Consider the following 19,585-nt stretch of genomic DNA (forward strand, 5'->3'; position numbering starts at 1 on the left):
TTGTAAGGCTTTTCTCTCCCATTAACTAACACTGGATTACCTGTTACACTTGATACGTGCTAACTCTGAATTGGGAGCACAAAGACATATGCTGTTTACACTCAAATGAATTGTTATTTTAATTCCACTTTAATGATTAAGTCGGATTTTAAGCCACTATTCAGAAAATGACGCTTTTACAAAGTTGGCACTTTCCTGTCCCAATATGTCCCTAAAAAGGTTTTTTCTGGTGGGTTGTACCATTAGAACCCTTCTGCTGCACTACTGACTGACTGATTAGTTTGCTTAAGCATGGAATCACTTCACAGCTTCATGGCACATAACCTTGCATTGGTGTACCCACGGCACAAAAAGTGATTGGCTTGTGTCAGCATTGATGGGGCTCACAATTTTTGTGACACCAGTGACTATATACCTTGGTCCCGATTCCTTACTGTTCTAGGACACATTCAGTGGTTTACTAGCTTCAATTATCATCCTGATCCGAGTGTTTGTACAGCATGAGACCCTGCATGGCAAATCTTTCCTGCATGTGATGCATGGTGTGGCAGCACATTTATATTGTATTTTAGACATATAGCAGTATCTAAGCTATTCCTTTTTTCTTTCTTAATTTTCTTTCTCCTTTTTTTCTTCCCTTGCTTTTAACAGGTCTTGGTTATATAGTAATTGACTACTTATGTGCATCTCAGGCACAATTTTATGTCCTGATGATGATCCCAGCAATCAAATAAGGGATTTAAACTTTGTTGACATTTAGTACTTGGACTATGTACAATAATATATGTTTTGACATGAGCAAGAGTACTGCAAAATTGTGACTTTAACTGTGCTTACTGTCACATGGATTATGCCTGAGCAATTATAATTAATGGTTTCCAACACATTTTTGTTTTCCCACTACACTGTTTTCTTTCTTTCGTTTGTAATAAATATACTGGTTTATTGCATGTTTTCCATAGACTTCATTGTGATTCTATGTGGTATTTAAATCTATAATCTTTTTTATCTAAGGGACCCTTGTTCCTTTATAAAATACTTGCCCCTGGTCCCTTAGTACCTCTGGGTTGTCCCTTGTGTGTTTTAAAACAACTTGGTCATCTGACTGTCAATGACACAGGATATGGAATTTGTGTAATGCTTCCAGACAGTTATACAAAGGGGGCTTAGATGTGGACAAGATGGACCATCCTGGCATGATGTCTGGAAAGGGGCTGTACCCAGCCCCACCTACACTTCAAAGGGTGTTGAGCACACAAAGGAACCTGACACCAGACCTGTCCTGGCTTTTGTCACCCCCAAACAGTTTGGAGCCTTGACAGGGGACAGAGTGGAACTTCCCAGAACAAGATGTGGGGGTAAGACAGGGAGTCCCTACACACAAAGGCTGACACCAAATATAAATATAGGATCTTCAGATCCAGCCATCATAACACTTCTGGACCTGTGGAAGTTACAGAAGAAGAACTGTCCTGCTAACAGAGGATAGGCCTGCTGCTAGAAGGACTGCCTTGCTGTCCGAAAAAAAGACTGGACTTGCTTGCCTTCATCCCAGGCTAACCAGAGTGACTCCAAGGGTCTGTTGGCTGACCTCCTATGTGAGCTACATGGACACAACAATGTTCAGAGTCTTCCCTGTGACTGCCCAGCTGACCTGCTGCAACTAGACCTGCCTGGGACTGCAATTGGACCTGCCTGAGCCCTTCTGGGTTCTGCTGGAGCACATTATTGAAACCCAAGATGTGCCTACCCAGGTCCTGGATCCTTCTCTGGCATCAGAGTGTACTCCTCCTAAAGAAAAAGCTGAAAATCTCGAAGTATGGGCTCCTCACAACTGTGAACAGGCCCGTTTGGGCCGAAACTCTGCCAAGTGAGACAACCTATATCAGCAACGGTCTCCTGGAGTCCCAGTGGAACTAGAGGTGTGCGAAACTCATGTAGTTTCCTTTCACATAATTATGCAAATGTATGGCAAAGGTATGCGTATTTACATGAAATGCAAATCTTTCATTTAGTTCTATATATTAGAATGAAATATGCCCAAACATCAATTTTCAACACAAGGATGCATTTAAACAGCACCATGAACAACAGTTGCTTGTGTTCTATTTTTCCAGGGCAATGTACTGTTTTACTTCGAACTGTGCCAATTTTAACTAAGAATGGTGCATAATTACATGATGTGGCATACTTTACACTAGCATGATAGAAATTTAGCCTAGGCATATATGGAACCAGATCTTTCTGGATAAGAAACTTTACCATCTTGATTATTGCATGCTTCAGTTTAGGTTAACTTTACCCCACCTTGAATAGATAGTACAGCTAGGACGTACTCAACCTCCGCATTCATGGAGTTGTTAATAAATTAGTACTGGAAAGAAGATGGATCCAAAGAAAATTGCCTCAGGATAAACCCAAAGATGTTTCCTTAATTAGAGTGTGTACCTCAGGTAAAATGAAGAAAAAAAGAGCAATGTCTAATGAGTACTGTGACTTGCATGTTTCAGCCTGTAGGACTACCCATAGGGATCAGAGGCCTCCATCAGAGCTAACTTAGATCCCTTCTTAACTTCTACATGTACTTCTACACACTGGGCCCGATTAGAGAAATCTTTTTTTTTTATTATTCTTTACTTGGTCGTAAGACCGCATAAGATGCAACCTAAAGAGGTATATAAAGATAGTGAAATAAAAACCTATAGGGTATATGTACACAACTTGGTGCACAAAAACACAATTTTTGTGGTATTTTCAAAGTGATAAAAAGTGCAGACTCTGCATATCAACAAGGCACACGTGGTGAAAGGTGAATACATGCACTCTCTATCATACAATTTACCCTAAACTAAGGATTTTCATGTCCTCATTGTTGTAACAGGGGAGACACCCTCTGTAGTCACACAATTGTATGGGTAAGTAACATGATAAGCATACTCCCTCTACTCATGGTTACTACCACATACTTAGCTTCATCCATCATCTGTGGTAACAAGGTCATTATCATTATTCATAGACTCCATCAGAATTGTAGTAATTGCAAACAACAACTTTGATTCCTTGTGTCATTTAATTAGCCTGTAGAAAGTAATACAATGCTTTGTTTTGTGGTTTGGAACTTCTCACATACAATCTCAATTACCCATCTCAATTACAGTCATAGTAACCAGGCTGCTGCGGTATTCGTAACACACATACTCAAACAACATTCAGACCACTTACTTCATTAAGAGGTTATGCCAGTCTTTTTGTCCCTGACACTTGCCTGCTGTCCACCGTAGTGGTACCTGAGGGTCAGATGGACTGGGCATTTTATGTGGTTGGCATACTGGAGTTTCCAGTGAGTTGCAAGTCATATGCCACATACTGACGTGCAGAATCTGACGCCATCGCAGTGTAGCTGTCACAGTGGAAACAGGGTAACGTAATTCCTCAAGTTAACACGTATCCAAGACCTCTCCTTCAGTGCCAATAGACTAAGAAGTTGGAGACAAAAAATGATATATGCTGAGACCGGTAAGCAAGACATAATATATTATATTGTGCCTACCGGCCTCAGCATACATTATTTTTACGCAAGGAGCGTAACCCTGCATTTAGCTCTGCTTCCTTAGTGAAGAATGGAACTGAATTATGCATTTTGCACTAGGAAAATACAGCTGTGCACTCAGAAAATAAAGCTAAATGCAACAGGACACAAATAGCAGCAAGCAGGCACTCTTGCTCTATTCCTGTGTTCTTGCAGTGGGTATTTTTGCCCCAAATTGCTCTAAACAACGTGAACAAGTGTAAGGATATTTTTCAGCAACTCTGCATCTCAAGAGTAATAAGAAAATAGCTAGCTATCTCTGTTTAATCTGGTGTAATTAAAATTTCACCCCAGCCTAATGACAATATCTTCTTTTCTCCTCACTCTTCTTTAGATGGATCAAAATGTTTACATTCACACTGATATCCCCAACAATTCTTTTGAAAACACCCTCATTTACCCAATAAAAATGCCTTCAAATTCTATTCAGTTTTTAGGTAACATGATTAAAAACATTATTTGTCACACACACATTACCCAATATTCCTCAAGAAAGAATAACACCATTTTCAAACTGTAAGTCCATAGAACCCCAAAAATGTTCACCCTTGCAGCCTGAATCTTCCCTCTTCTTGTCATCACTGTGGGTCATGCCCCCCAAAGCTATTGCTGCTGACTACAGCCCTGTAAGTAGAATCAGTCAAGCAGAAGGATAGGAGGCAGGAAACCTTTTCCAATAAATACATCATGTTTACTGCTGTGAACTAGCATTCAAGGGATTTAAACTGAAAACACTTGCTCCCATGGAGTGCCTCATGAAAAAAAAGAGTTCCAGAAAAGTGAGCACCCGTGTGTTTGTCAATGTTACAAATATTGTGTGGACAGTTTGTCAATGCTACAAATATTGTGTCGACAGAATAATGTGTCAAAAATATCGAGCACCAAAATATAGGAAGATAAGTGCAAATATGTAAATATAGATATACTATTCTTAACAGCCCATCCACATACCTTTTAAATAAATAAATATATATATATATATATATATGTATATATATATATATATATATATATATATATATATATATGCTGCCAGGGTACATATATAGGGAGTATATCACCAAGATACATATATGTAATATGTGTGGAGTAGTTAGGTATATTAAAACTTTGCTTATGCATTGAAACTTACCTCACAATATTTTAGTCCTCGATATTCCTGACGCCATGTTTTGTACTTATGATATTTTGGAAACGATATTATGTCCAAACACCCACTCGTGGAACAGTTCAATGAGCCAGTTAGCGAGGTTGTAAATAGGTTATTCTCCACAGGAAGGACAAGGACGTGCTGCACAGGCTAAAGCAAATAAAGCTAGCATAATAGAGAACAAGCAAATGTGAGTGTGGGTTACAAAACAACAAAGCCAATGGTAAGCAATAGGCAGAATGCACTCTTACGGAAGCTTTCAGCATGTCTCTAATATGTCTTTGCACCCAGAGATGCGCTGTCTGGTAAGCATCGACCTAAAAACTGTACTGAAGAAGCTAATCATGGATGGATTTGTAAAACCTAACAATTGTGGGATCACATAAATGATCCAATAGTAGTCAACTACTTTTCTCTTGTAAGAGATCTTCAGCTGTCCCATTACAGATATAAGTGCATCTATGAGTCTTGTTTCTTTCTGTGAACTCTGGTACTTGTATTTTTACTTGGCACACTATAAACGCAGGACTCCATTCAGAATGTAAACCAATGTGATGTAATAAAGAAGATCAATGTACGTAGAAATATCAGTTTGTCCCCGTCTCATCAGCAGCTCACCTAGTTATACCTCTGCATCCCAATAATTTCACTACTGTATAATATGAAAATGAAATCTACAAGCAAGAACCATTGTACTACTTTATTTACAAAGGGAAAATTAAAACTATTAGTTTCAGGCAAAACTAGGAGCACCACTAGAGGTGATTTTGATTCTAGGATGACCACCTCACTCCATGTCATTACGGACACTGTCTCCAGTCCTGAACGTTTCACCTACAGACGTCTGATTTCAGGTGTGTTAGTCTAACTAAATCAATGAGACAAAACAAGACTACAGCACCCAGAATGCATTAGGTAATCACAAGAAAGTCCAGGACAGCAGTTATAATTACCTCCAAGGAATTGGTCACCCAATTTAAAGGTCTCAGGTTCCAAGATGCATGCAGGAGTAGCTCATTAAGACGAGTTTTTTCTCTGCATTCTTGGATTTGTGATCCTGCCTAATTTTTTGTAAAAGAAGGGCCATAAGGCCCAGAATGCAAAGAATAAATATGTAGTTTGTGAGTTACTCATGAATGGACCTAGGAAACTCAAGTGCTCTGCATGTTTGTAATAGAAAATGCAAAACTGTTGGTACCAATGATTTGGTATATAAGTAGTGGAGAAAATGGAAATGATAGGCTTGATAGTTGGAATGCTGTCTTCATATTGGGGAAAAAAACATAAGTACCTGTATGAGAAGGAAGAAGACCTATTTGGAAAACTGTTCACACGTGATGTAGCAACTTGAGATATCTGCACACTGGGAGTAGACTAATAACACAGTTACACAATAGTGAATCCTCCCCTCGGTCCACAACGTCGGTCAACAATGTGGTGGTGCGATGAAAGCGCAAGAAGAGGGTTTTAGATAGTCTGCTTTTAATGTAATGTACGGTTAATTGCGCAGAGTCCTTTGTTTTCACAGTGCCAGGGCCTGTGCTTGAGAAAGATGGGGAAGCAGAAAGGGGGGGGGGGAGGGTTGACAAGATACAAGGTTCGGATGAGCATAACACTCCATGTCATCATGGACACAGCCTCCAGTCCTGGGCTTAAGTGTGGCAGTCTATTGGATTACAGGGACTAAAGTATTGGTTTGACTTCATTGAGCTAATGAGACTTATTATTGGTAGGTGAAAAGCCTGACACCTTCTTCAAAATGTAAAGCTGTTATTCAAGGGCATGTTGGGGGGGTTGAGGTGGGGGTTAAAAGATCAAGATGACTGTCTCTCTCTAAGAACCGCAAAAGGGGAGGATGACTAAAAACTGATGCTCTAAGTGAGGGGTGGGGAGGTAGCCGGCCCCGGTCCCCAGCCATTTGCTTCTCAGCAGCAGCATCACCAGCAGCAGGGCTGGAGGTGGATGCCTCTGACTGAGCCGGTATTGAAATCACTTGGAAGAGAGAGGGCAGGACGAGGGGAATTAATCAACAGAGGGGGGAACAAAAGCAGCACGCGCCCCTTGCTCCTAGCGCACACCGAGGCGGGGCGGGCGGGAGCGAGGCTGCGCAGCAGGGAGACGAGGGCAGGCACGGCGGAGCCCGGGCGGCGCAGGCGGAACCCTGGAAGAGACCGAGGAGCCGCGCGGCGCAGTAAACAGGAGACACGCAAAGCGTGCGCACGTCCCCGGCGTCAGCAGCCGCAGCCCTCGCCGTTTTTCAGAGACTCGGGGTGCCTGCAGCGACGGACGCGGCGGCAACACTTAGAGGTGCGCGGCGGCAGTTGTTGGCATTGTTCGAAGGGTCTCGGGAAGAACGGCTGGACCTGCTCACTGCATCGGTGTCCGCAGCAGCGGATATTGTAGCTTTTATTAGGTCCTCGGCTCCTGCAGCGAGACGTGTTGCATTTTATTGCGAGAATGCTGCGATGTAGAAGACTTGACTTCAACTAGGATGCTTTTCTTCGAAACGAAAAAAAACGGCATTCATTCTGATCCACAGCAAACAGTATTACAATTATTCTGAAGACCCCGTGGCCTGGAAGGGGCATCCTTAAATACAAAGCCAATCATCCTCTCTGCAACGAGGAATAGTGCATCTTGTCGGAAACTGGGCTCTGGAGCGAGGCGTTTTACGATTGATTTAAGGATTCGGCTGCAAAGATGTAATCAAAGGCAAAGGGGAACTCTGATTTCTTTAAATAAGACATTGCATTTATTCCGTGATTCTCTGCATAACGATCATTTCTACAGACCCCTTGTCTCTGGGCAGGAATCAGAGCTGCCAACGCAAGAGGGCACGGACTATCTCCGCCATGCAGAGGGAAGCTGGTAATTCCACCCACTGGGCGCGCAGTTAATTGGCTTTCAGGATTATTCCCGCACGCTGATGAGCTGTTCTCGCCGCGAGGCTTGTGCCGACCGTTTGCTGTCTGGAAGGCACCCAGCGTTGACAAGCGAGAAGGAAAGGTCTATCTCCTTCGAGCCCACCCCTTTGGACATGCATTGAAGTACGTGCCCTAGGCTGGATTTGTTGAGTACCTCATAAAAAGGGTCCTTCCTGCTGTGAGAGAGAGAGTTGAGAGCTGCCCTTTCTGCCAGCCGTCACCATGGGCACGGTGTTGTCGCTGTCACCAGGGTCCAGGAAGGCCAGTCTGTACGAGGATGGGCCAGGGTCCCTGTCTCCCTACACCTCGGAGGGTAAAGCCAAGGAGGCAAAGCCTCTTAAGAGACACTCCATGTTCATCCCTGCCCTGACCTGGAAGAGACTTGTTGCCTCCACCAAGAAGAAGAGCGGGAGCTCACGGAAAGGTGCCGCCAACAACCAGAAAGAGGTGGCCTTGCTCAACCATGAAAATGTCAAGAAGTCCCTGTCTTGCGCCAATCTGGCTGGCAGCTATGAGACGGGCACCCTGCAGCCGTGCCCCAAGCAACAGCAGGCCTCGTCCATCAAGAACACGCCTGGCTCTCCTCGCCGGGTCATCGTGCAGGCCTCCACCAGCGAGCTTCTCCGCTGCTTGGGTGAGTTCCTCTGTCGCCGCTGTTACCGTCTCAAGCAGCTCTCACCTGGGGACCCCATCTTGTGGCTACGGGGCGTGGACCGCTCTCTGCTGCTCCAGGGTTGGCAGGACCAAGCCTTTGTCACACCAGCCAATGTGGTCTTCGTCTACTTGCTATGCCGTGAAGTCATCGATGGGGAGACAGCGGGCAGCGAGCGGGAGTTGCAGGCCGCACTGCTCACCTGCCTTTACCTGTCCTACTCTTACATGGGCAATGAGATTTCCTATCCGCTTAAGCCCTTCCTTGTGGAGGCGGCAGGCCCTCGTGATGCATTTTGGGACCGTTGCCTCCGCATCATCGACACCATGAGTGGGAAAATGTTGCGAATCAATGCTGACCCACACTACTTTACCCAGGTGTTTGCTGATCTCAAGGGTGAGGGAGGTCGAGGAGACTATTCTAAGGTGCTGGACCGGTGACTGACCTGAAAGGAGTTGCAATATGAGACATTCCCTAATCACCAGAAGATTGGTTCTGTTTTACACTTTTGTTCCTAACCAAAAAAACACATTTTTTTAAGGGTGGGGGACAAAGATTGATTGACGTAACACCTGCCTGTCCTGTTTGGTGGTGTAAAACGTGCAATTGTCGAGAATCTGTGTGGACTAAAATCACCCTTTACAGATAGAGGTTCAATAATCTTTTGTTTCTTTTGAACGGGTAGGAATGCAGCGTTAGTCTAAAAGATGTCATGGGTGGCAAAAAACATACTGATCTAATGAGGCTGTTCCCTACCTTTAATGAAATAAGTCCTGCAAATGTAGTGGTTTTGTAAGATGGGCATGGCAAGGAATGGATTGAAACCTAGAACTTTAAGTTCTCAAATGTTCTTTGGAAGAGGGGCAGTAGAACATACTGAATGAACTTCAAAATGTGCCAATCCAGTGGCTGTTGATCGGCCAGTTCTTTTGCTTAGCTTTTCCATGAACAAAAATCTGTATTCTGTATAGAGAGGCTGCCTCCAAAAATGTATATTCAATGCACACAACAGTGGCTTTGGTTCACCCAACGAAGAAAAGCTGAAATGCACCTGGGGACTGAAGGTGAACTGGCAAGTCAGGAGTGGAGAAGGATTGTCAAAAAGGCAGTGCCTCTGAAAGGCAAAATATGCTGGTGTGTCCATCTTTCCCTCTCAATATTTCAGAGACACTGGCCTATTGGCAACACCTTTCCTACAGGCATGTCTGCCCCAAGGCACCACTGACCATTTCTGGGTTTCAAACAATATAATGGCTATCTGGGGTGATCACATCTCGAAATAGGTCCTGGACTCTTGAAGAGACGTAAGCCTGTTGAAAGTGCAGAGCTATTTTAACACTTTAAAAACAACACATCTTTTCTGCACCCTGTGTGGCTTATTACAAGATGCAGCACAAGGACACAGTCAATGGGCACAAAATGGTGCAGCACAGGTTAAAATGTTGGGGCGTGGTTTGTATGTGGAACACACCCTCCTTGCCTGACTTGGGTCTACAGGCCCTTGGGGTTTACTTTGAAGTTTTGTTTTAGCCCTATCTGAGCCAAGATGTGCCTAAAATGCCCCATCCACGCTCTTTGCCTACCCTCTGCACACCAGGGCTTCAGTGACGCATTCCGAAGCATCTTGCAATTAAAAACACACGCACAAAAATATTATATTTAAACATTAAAAATGAAGGATTACCTTGGTGTTCTGTTAGTGAATGTGTTGTGCAGCACGTGGGAAAGAAATACGTCATGGCTTCAAAATTTGCCTTGTAACCATCAACCCAGCACGTATTTTGCATCCGTTATTGCCCTGTGTGTACTGTGGCGGCATGGGTCAGTGTTCCTGTGTTTTCTAATGCTTATATTTCAAATATGCCCAATCCACCATATGGTGGTTGTAGGTACAACAGTGAGTTGTCAATAGTTGTTTACTAACAGTAGTGTTTGTTTATGCTTTCCCTCATTCAGAGGAAAAGCTGTGTCACCTCCCCCTTCTCGAGCTCCAATTCTAGCTGTTATCCAAAACCATTTTTGTATGCTGGGACCCGTAGACCCATACTTATTACTTGGTCAAGTGGTTGTAAAAATTGCAATACGGAAGGTGTTGGCTAAAATTGCTGTTGGTAACTTTGTGCCACATAGCCCTGTGCAAGTGCAACTCAACAGCTAATGGTACCATCCCCCATCAAAATGCTGCAAAATCTGTATGTTCTTAAAATGTTTTTGTCCTAGGGTATGCATATATTTTGTTATCTGAGTAGGTGTTCGGTGGTTTGTTAAGAAGTGAGGGAGGATCGTAGTTCTATTCAGAAGTATAGTTTTCATCTCCTGCACCTATTTTAGTTGTGTGCAAGCGCAGAGATTTGAATCGCACTCTAGAGGTCTACATGTATGTACCCTACAGATTGCTGGTTCGAATCCCACTGTGTTGGCTCAACCTTTAACCTGTTGCAAGGTCGGAAAATGACTAGCATTAAGCTAGCTAATTTGGACTTAAAAAGAAGGTACAGAGCCAATTCACTTGTGGTTGTGCAGTAGGTCAAAGATCACTCATTATATGTTAGCCCATGTTCCCACAATTTGACCCAAATCCATGAAGTCTTTGACCAACACTCTGAGCCTTTCAAGGAAATCCATTGCATTAGGGCACATGTTTTAGATTTTCGAGCATGTTTATGCTGCATGTATAGTGATTTGGTATTTCTTGTAACGGGCAAAAAAGGACGTCTGGCAGGTGCCTAACAGGCATATCATGGGCTAAACCTGAAACGTAATCAAGAGAACAGATTTTATCTGCGGTTTCAGAGCAGCTAAAGCCTGAGTTTTCTGACTTATGCAAGGCAGTAGACAATAATTAGACTGATGAACCACCATAGCCCTGGAATGGATTCTGTTTTGTGCTGATAGAAAGTAGCAGGCATCCGATTTGCTGATATCTCCTAGATGGGAGAGCGGATGTCATAGGGCAAGGTGGGTAAGCCTTGGCATTTAGTTATTGGCTTTTCCAAAAACATAAAACACTTGTCGCTGTAGTTCTATTCTTACTGCAAACACTACATGTATGGCTTCTGGCTGAGGATGGCAGTAGTGGTGAATGCCATGTGGCATTAGATCGCACCTTGGGAATGGGTGTCATTTGTGACTGGTTGCTTGTGATGTCACCCAGAGTTTGCTATAATTTAATCTTAAATTAGTTGCAGGTTAATCGGTACTTCTCTTGACGAAACATCCTGCAGTATTAGTTTTAAGTTTATGGATGCTGAGACTAATATCCGTCTTGCAATGGCTGTGAGTTAAAAAGTACCACAGCTGATTTCTTGTGTGAAATATCTCGGTTTGATTTATGCTATCTGGTTATGCCACTGCTGTCTTCATGCCCTCTTAAATTGATCTACTTAGTGTCTGCTGTGACTGCTGTCCTGCTTTCTTTGAGGAAAAAGTGTTTATAAGTTAATGCATGCTGGGACAGTTGTTATGAGTGGGATCTCATCTTGAGTGAACAGGGGCTAGAGGTATTGCCTTGTCACACTGAGTTGCTTATGTTGCATGACTGATGTCTTGGATGCCATTCAGAGTTGGGTGAACGTTTGTCAACTGGTGGCTTTTAACGGGCCTCCTAGAGGCACACGAGGAGTCCTACTTGAGTTGATTTTTAGTAAAAGGGCAATAGCTAGTGTATTGTCATCTTGAATTGATTTTGTCTTATGAATGTTGACTTCTACATTATTTAGGGCTGGTGCAGGTTAGTCAGTGCGCTGGATTGATGGCTTTTGAGTTGCTGTCTGGAGTTGGCTGTATGGTAATCAGCCCTGTTGATTGACTAATTTTGAGGTGTCGCCTCAACTTGGTTGTAAGTTGATAAAAAACGGGCCGGATATACTGCCTAATATAATCTAGAGTTGAATATAAATAAATGAATTCTACTTGTGTCTTTTGGGCGTAACTAAAGGTGGTCGTATGCCAAGTGGTGTTGCAGTCAGTGTTGCGCATGTTACAAAATGTGCTTTCACAGTGGATGGGAGTGCTGCTGCAATAGATGATTGCAGTGCCTGGATGCACAATGGAGATGGTTTTTCCAGTTTCCATTTAAGAAGCCTTCTTTGCATTTCAAAGCATCGACCTGCATGTCCCTGCATCGTTAGCTTGAGATTGGCTATAACTGGGAAGCTTGAAATACATGTTTTCCGTTTTCCTTACTTTAAGCCCTTAACTGTGTGAGTGTTGTACATCAAAAGCTGAAATTGGTTACATTTCCAGTGTGTTGATGCACCATACGTCTCTTTCAGTGACAATATGTGAGAGAGCTCCACTTCTTCTTCTTGGCCAAATGGGGAATGTTGGAGTAGCAATTGCCATCATATTTTTTCATTTTAACCGCCTACCTTTAGTCATCATGAACTATGAAAACGTAATTGTTCACCTAAGAAGGGATCAGTGTCGGGCTAGTGTCAGCACAAGTGGCAAAAACTGACATATATTGAGGCAAACCTCCCTTCTCTCAGTGGTGATCCTGAAAGGTCTCCACTGTCACTTATTCCAGTAATAGTCCGCAGAAATACATTGGTGATGGACTGCTTATAACGCCATTTGTAATTTGGTGATCGCAGATCTTCAAGGCACTAATGTGATTTTTGTGTACAAGACAAAAAATTATGAGAGAGGATGAATGCAAGTGAACCCTTGATTTCATGGGCACTGTAGATATAAACATGGATTTTTGGTACCTTGAATACAAAATAAGTTGGGCTGAACTGCAGTCCTTCAGTTCTGTTTAATACTTACACAGCATGTCACACATGTTTCCAAGTACACCTGATGTTGGTACATAAGGCATGCGTAGTGCAGGAAGGTAAAACAATTTGCTGAGGCCTGCACTGTTAAATGAAGTGGAGAAGCTGCAACAAGAACTCTTTACATAGCTATCAGCTGACACCTATATCTCTTGCCTAAGGGCTATTGGTGAACTTTTAAAAAGAAAGCTTGTGCTTGTAAGTGAGAAATATTTGCAATCAAATTAAGCACAATAGATCCCTTCAAATAATCGTAGTGAGACTTGGTCAAAAACCTTCCTAATGGACACTTACCTCTGTGCCAAATCGTAGTACAAATACTTATTTTAAATAGGCTATAAAGGCATGCTGATAGAATGTATGATTCTTACTCCCTTACAAAAACGATATTTCCCATGAAGTAGCAGAACAAAGCTTGACAGATTTGCAGCATAGAAATTTATTTTTTGATCACCCAAGTTCATTATTTACAAGTAAAGTTACATGAAGTTATTACTTACTAATTCGCTGGGAAAGGGCAAAGCAGTGTAATGACTTTATATGCAGCTCGCAATCAGCTGACATGTTTCAGCCATCATGCATAAATCTTAAGGAGCCATCTTCAGGATAGCAACAGCTTTTTGTGCTTTATACTCAGTCTCTCAATAATTGTACACAGTGTTACACTTATCTGACGATACGATGAGAGAAATGTGTTGTCCTGCACCACTCTTTATGTGGTTATCTAAGACACAATAAGCAGAATCTAATAAGTTATACCCTCACATTTTTGTTTCTTCTCAACATTTTGTTAATATTGTTTTTATGTATTCAAACACAACATGAGATTCTTAAAAAAGATCGTTTGGTTGCCAGTTCTAAAGCTTAGTGGTAGATTTAAGTTGATCACAGGATTAGTGGATAAATGAATGGATAAATTGTTATAGAATGTCTCTGATTGAAGTACTTCATGATTTTGTCTCACACTTTCATTAAACTACACAGAACAGTTTCTTGTTGGGATCAGTAACCAATCTGCAGTCCAAATGGTTAAGCTCTCCCTGCCTGCATCCTCTCAATTGTGTTTAATGTGTATATAACATTTTCTATGTGTCTGTCCTTGTTCTGTTTTACTCCGGTAAGATTTTGAGTGAAACAACCTGTAACGTTGCACTTATTGTTTGAGATTATGCCCATCCTGCAGGTAAATTAGCTTTTTTTTTTAGTTTTGCCCCTCAAAAAATGCATTTGTAATAGCAAGCATATCGTCTGGTATTTATTACCATTTATTTATTTATTTTGATTATTTATGGAGCACAACACTGAAAATGGGCTTTCTTTTGGCATTTCTGCATTACACCATGTCTAGATTACAACAATCAGTGAAAGAAGGGGCCATGCACATTAATAAGTGGCTATTCAGTGACCTGCAGAAGGTAGGGACACTGCTAGGCACGCAGCACCTGAAGAAGAATGAGTTGGGAAAGTATCCTAAAGACCAGGTGCTTTGATGGCAGTTCTTCAACCTTAAGTCCTGATATCCAATTTTCACCTTAAACTTGACATCATGGTTTGCCTTTTTATAAATGCTTAGCTTCTCATGTGATAAGGGAACCGGGGCACCGGGAAATAACATCTACCCATGATGATTTGGTCAAATGGGGCATCTGGGATTAGAAATCAGTTGAGTTTACCAGCCGACCTCTCAACCGTAATGTGACGCCCTCAAACTGTGCACATTGATCTGTTAACAGGGTGTTCTTTGCTAATACACCTTCAACAGAATATAAACATTTTATATGCAAACTCAAAGTTACTGATTGTATGAGGTGGGCCTCGGCAGGGCCACTGTGTGGAATTGCTGAAGGTTATTGGAGGTTTTTGACAACTTTTGCACAAGCTAGCTGCATGTCTGCAATCGTCCGATCCACATGAAAACCACATTGCTGCTATCAGGAGTGGACTGGGGTGCACTCCTGCCAGGGGCAGAACTGCCTGACTGTAAATATGTCAAGGACCACTTTGCTTTTTTTGCATATGTGTGCTGGGGATGTGCATGTAAAGAGACCTGGTGTCCATGCTGGATTTCTTTCTCAGATGTAGCTAGGAAGTTTTTATTTGTCGATTTGTGTATTTAAAGTACAACAACAAAAGCACTGGATATTTTACTGTACTGCTGGTGTGGTCATGATGGTGGGAAAGGTGGACGTACGGAAGTAACATCTTGTTCCACTGTGTCAGTCTCTTCACTGATGCCTCTTGGAAGAAATCTGTGTGACAGACACCGTTATCCATTAGTAGGCTTGAGATGTATCTCTTGATCTGTGAAAGTTCCGAAGAGACACAACGCAGCTTGAAGAGAGACTTCCTCTCACTGGAGCAATTTAGAAGAATAGATATTTTTTTAGCCTGGCCAAGCAAGAAATGTATTGATAAAGTGGCAACATTTCTTCCTGGAATTGGTCCCGTCTTTCCTGAACGGCTGGGTGTGAGGCATGGGATGTGGAATACAAGATTGTTTTCCCCTGCCTTCCTCTTGTTGTACGGTGTAGCATTACAGAGTTGCAGCCCTTGTGGAAGCCAAATCTCTAGTTTGTGAACCGAGGACCTTTGAACACTGGCAGGAGAACATTGCCCATGTACATTTCTTTCCTCATTCGACTGAGCCATTCTAGGATGAGAAGAAACTAACATATTTAAATATTTAATTTATTTGAACAAATTAATTATGCTGATTCTTTTTGGTTTTATTCTGAGGCGCATTTTCTGAACTGTTGATAATATTGTCTCGAAGTTTTTACTATGCCATCAGTGCCCAAAGGGGAGCAGTGGGGGTTCCTTCTTCCTACAATGTCTTTTGGGCATTGAGGGGGAGGGATAGGAGGCGGGGATGCCTTTTGCCAATGACCATAGTAAAAAAAAAAAAAAACGAGTGGCACTTTATGCAAAATAAAAAAAAATATAAACCAATGGCAGAATCTGCAGTGTCTTTCTTTGCGCAGAAAGTGAACAACTGAATGTGGTTAAATGATTTCTGGACAATGCTTTTTCCTGTTAATGTTTTGCTGGAGTCTCATATTAGCATCACCTGGGCAAAACTACTGCATTAATAAAGTGATGGAATTGGACAAGAGATACAAAAGTTCATGGTGCGGGATTCCTGAAGTATTAGAAAGAGTTGCACTACTTAGATCTTTGGTCTATGTAACAATCTATTGAGTGTGTGAGCCAAAGTGATGCTTAAAGTGTCAGCATGCTGAGACTTAAGCCATTCCACTTTGTGCCCTGAAGCTGTAGGGCACGGGTTGCAGCCCAAGTCAGATGGACTTTAGCTGTGCCTGTTGTAGAGTTATGCGAGGTGGACAAGCTGTTGATTCAGTCCCATTAGCAAAGTGCAGTGAGTGGGTGCAATAGCTGCACCAGGCTCGGCCCTCCTCGCACTCTGGTTTTCCTAAGCTGCGCCTTAAACCCTTCCCCCTGGTTTATTGTCTCCCTCTTCCCCTAGAAGGTCAGTTTCCCTACTCCACCCCGTCTCCCTCTTCCCGCACACGCCCTGCTTCTGCTTTGTCCTGCTCTTCGATCACCACCTGGCTCAATGCTGGAACAGAGGTCGGTATAGACAGATTCGAAGCCCGTTAAAAAAACAATGTTCTTTTCCTCATAGGAGGATATTTGGGTCAAAGGATCACATCTGGAACCTAGCACTTTGCTGCAGACTTGGATAGACGCTCATGAGAACAAAGATACTTAACAGGTTGCTTTGAGAAATACTGAGATTTGGCAGCGGTTTTTACATTCTCAGGTTCTGTATATGAGGGTTAGGTCTATGCATGCCTTGCAGACTGTGATGTATATCTGTTTATATGTGCAATCACAATAATAATCATTTATACAGTACTTATTAATACGAGGTTGTTAGCAACAATAACATTATGTCACTGAGCTATCTTACATACCATACAGATCTGTGGGCTCCATATTCTTGCCTGCACATTAACCCTGTGTGCTATTTTATGATGAGGAAATTCTGTGACCAGATGGACAAACATCTATCCTGCCACCATCCTTTCACCTCCAATGTATAAGTGAGGCACTCGGGGTAAATTTGCTTTTCATTTCCAGTACTGGTTACTCTAGCATTATTCTTGAACAGGTCTCTCCCCCTGCTAGTCAGCCTTACCACCAAAAGCCACAATTTTCCCACTTGCTCTGTTTTACAAGATGACTTGTCACAAACAATTTCAGGTGTGTTACTTGTATATTAACAATTGCAGGAAATCAAGACTCAAACTCCCAGAATGCTACAGTCTGGTAAATACAGTGAAGCACTGCCACCTTGGTCAGATGAAGTAATCCGGTAGTTTTCTGCCGTCAGGTTACTCTCTCGGCCTTGGCCCCATTGGTTGAACCCTTAGGCCCCTCTGCATTTACCCTCACTGGCTGCCAGCCTCATCTCATCCAAGCCTCGTATTGTTCTCCTCTGTTTGAGGGCAAAATTGCAGGGTGAAGTTTTGCATTGATGCCTGCTTTTTCTCCCACCCCTTTTTAGGGGAGCAGACTCTGCTGTCAATACTGCACTTTCGAGGAGGGACTGCACTGCTGTTTTCTCTAATGTGCAGATTCTCTGCGCCTGGGTCACAAAAATGTAGCATATCTGCACCCATAATAGTACTGTTATGAACAGGTGCAGCTTTACTACTTTTGAGAATTCATAATCATGCCCAGTCGTTGGCATGTAAATCTGCACCAGGGGAAGGCTTTCAGGTGTACTATTGGAAATGTCATGTGACCTGTTCCCCAGTACCCGATTTTACCAATACTGAATCATAGACAGTGGACATCTCTGCCCTGGAGAATTGCCGCCAGATGTGCAATTGCACTTCTCTTATCTCTCCAACAGGGAAAACATTATTTTACCTCATATTGTATATGTTATGTAGATTTGCAGAGCACGCTATCACCTAGGAGGGTATTCAGGTGCTGAGCAGATGAGTCAAGTCTCAGCATGGGGCACTGGCGGGGGAGGGGTAGGAGGAGGATTATTCAAAAAGCCAGGTCTTCAACTTCCTATGGAAATCAAGTAGTAAAGAGTATATCTCAGAAGAGTGGAAAGGCTTTGAACACTGGTGTCCAGAATGGGCACTATAAAGGGACTCCTCTGCAATAGCCAAAGATTCGATTTTGGCATGATGAAGGAGAAGACAATAGTGAGCTGGCCAACATCTAGTGGCCGCAATGAATTATGACCAACCTCCCACTAACAGCCATAAAGAAATATGTGCATCCTTGGCTACATGGGCCAATGCCATCACCTTTACCAATAGCCTGGGTGACAAGGTGAGGACGAAGGGTGGGACCATGAACTGGAAGTGCTCCTTCCCCCAACAAAGATGAGGAAATGCCTGTGGGGCTACATGAAGGGTACAGGAAACTACATGTCTGGCAAGTCCAAGGACGGCATCCGGTCCCGGGATCTAATTCCCCCAGTATTTCTTGGGCACCAAGAAGTGACAGGAGTAGCACCCTTTGCCTATATTCTTCTCAGAGCTCTCTATTGCTGCTTTGATCAGCAATGACTGGACCTACGTAGAAAGTATGAAAGCATGTTATTCCAAAGTGTGAACAAAAATAGGAGCAAATGGAGAGAGATTAAAAATGAGTGTAACCATGACGACCAACCTGCAGAATACACCGGTCTTAGATAACAGCATGCAAGCGGATAGATAGGAATGTATTCTGCCCTCTTCTGGTGGTAGGAGACTACTGAAAGAAGAATAAGAGCATCTTTGTACCAGCAAAAGAAGGGGAAGAAGAAGATGCAGACTGGCCATGTTGGTGGTCATCTCATCTGCCACCGATCTACCCCCTGGAGCTGTCATAAGTGAACGAGCTGGTAAACGGTCTGAGATGGCTGCCTCTAGCTTCAATATAATACAGCATTGGAGGAACACTATTCCTTTACCCCTATAGGTCATTTGTTAACATTCTCAGACTCTGATTGGCACAGGACCTGACACTTGAATCTGATATTGTGTGAAATCCTTTGGATTCGTTTTAGGTCTGCATAACCAAAACTTTTTGATATCGCTAAAATCATGGGTACAATTTACTTACTTAAAGGGGCTTTCAGCCTGTCAAAGTTATCCACTGGTCTGCTGTTGTGTCATTCACATTTGTCTTTCTCCTACTACAGCATACAGCTTAGAGAGATGGATCAGCCCCCTTCAGCCATTGGCTAACTTCATGGTGAGTGACAGTTTTCTGCATTTCAGAAGAAGCACATCCGCACACAAAATGATTCCCTTAAGCGCCAGGAACTACAATGGCAAAGCGTGCTTCTTTGAGACAATAAACGATTTTTTGCTTTAGCCACAGTTTTTTTTTTTTACAGTGGCTTGCCAGCTTCTCTAACAATAAAGTTTTGAAAAAAAAAAAACGACAAAAAAATTGCTATCAGGCCAAGGCTAAGGACCAACGCAAACAAAACCTGCTTGCCTTGCCAATGCTTGATTT

The 19,585-nt window shown here is 42.8% G+C and overlaps 1 protein-coding gene across 1 annotated transcript; it reads left to right on the forward strand.

Moving 5' to 3' along the window:
- Positions 1 to 6,733: 6,733 nt before the first annotated feature.
- Positions 6,734 to 16,025, forward strand: LOC138261665 (cyclin-dependent kinase 5 activator 1-like). Its single transcript, XM_069210893.1, has one exon. The coding sequence runs from the start codon at positions 7,886 to 7,888 to the stop codon at positions 8,753 to 8,755; it is 870 nt and encodes a 289-aa protein (XP_069066994.1). The 5' UTR covers positions 6,734 to 7,885; the 3' UTR covers positions 8,756 to 16,025.
- The last annotated feature ends 3,560 nt before the right edge of the window (positions 16,026 to 19,585 follow it).

This window comes from Pleurodeles waltl, chromosome 10 (genome assembly GCF_031143425.1).
Source record: "Pleurodeles waltl isolate 20211129_DDA chromosome 10, aPleWal1.hap1.20221129, whole genome shotgun sequence".
Taxonomy (NCBI): Eukaryota; Metazoa; Chordata; class Amphibia; order Caudata; family Salamandridae; genus Pleurodeles; species Pleurodeles waltl.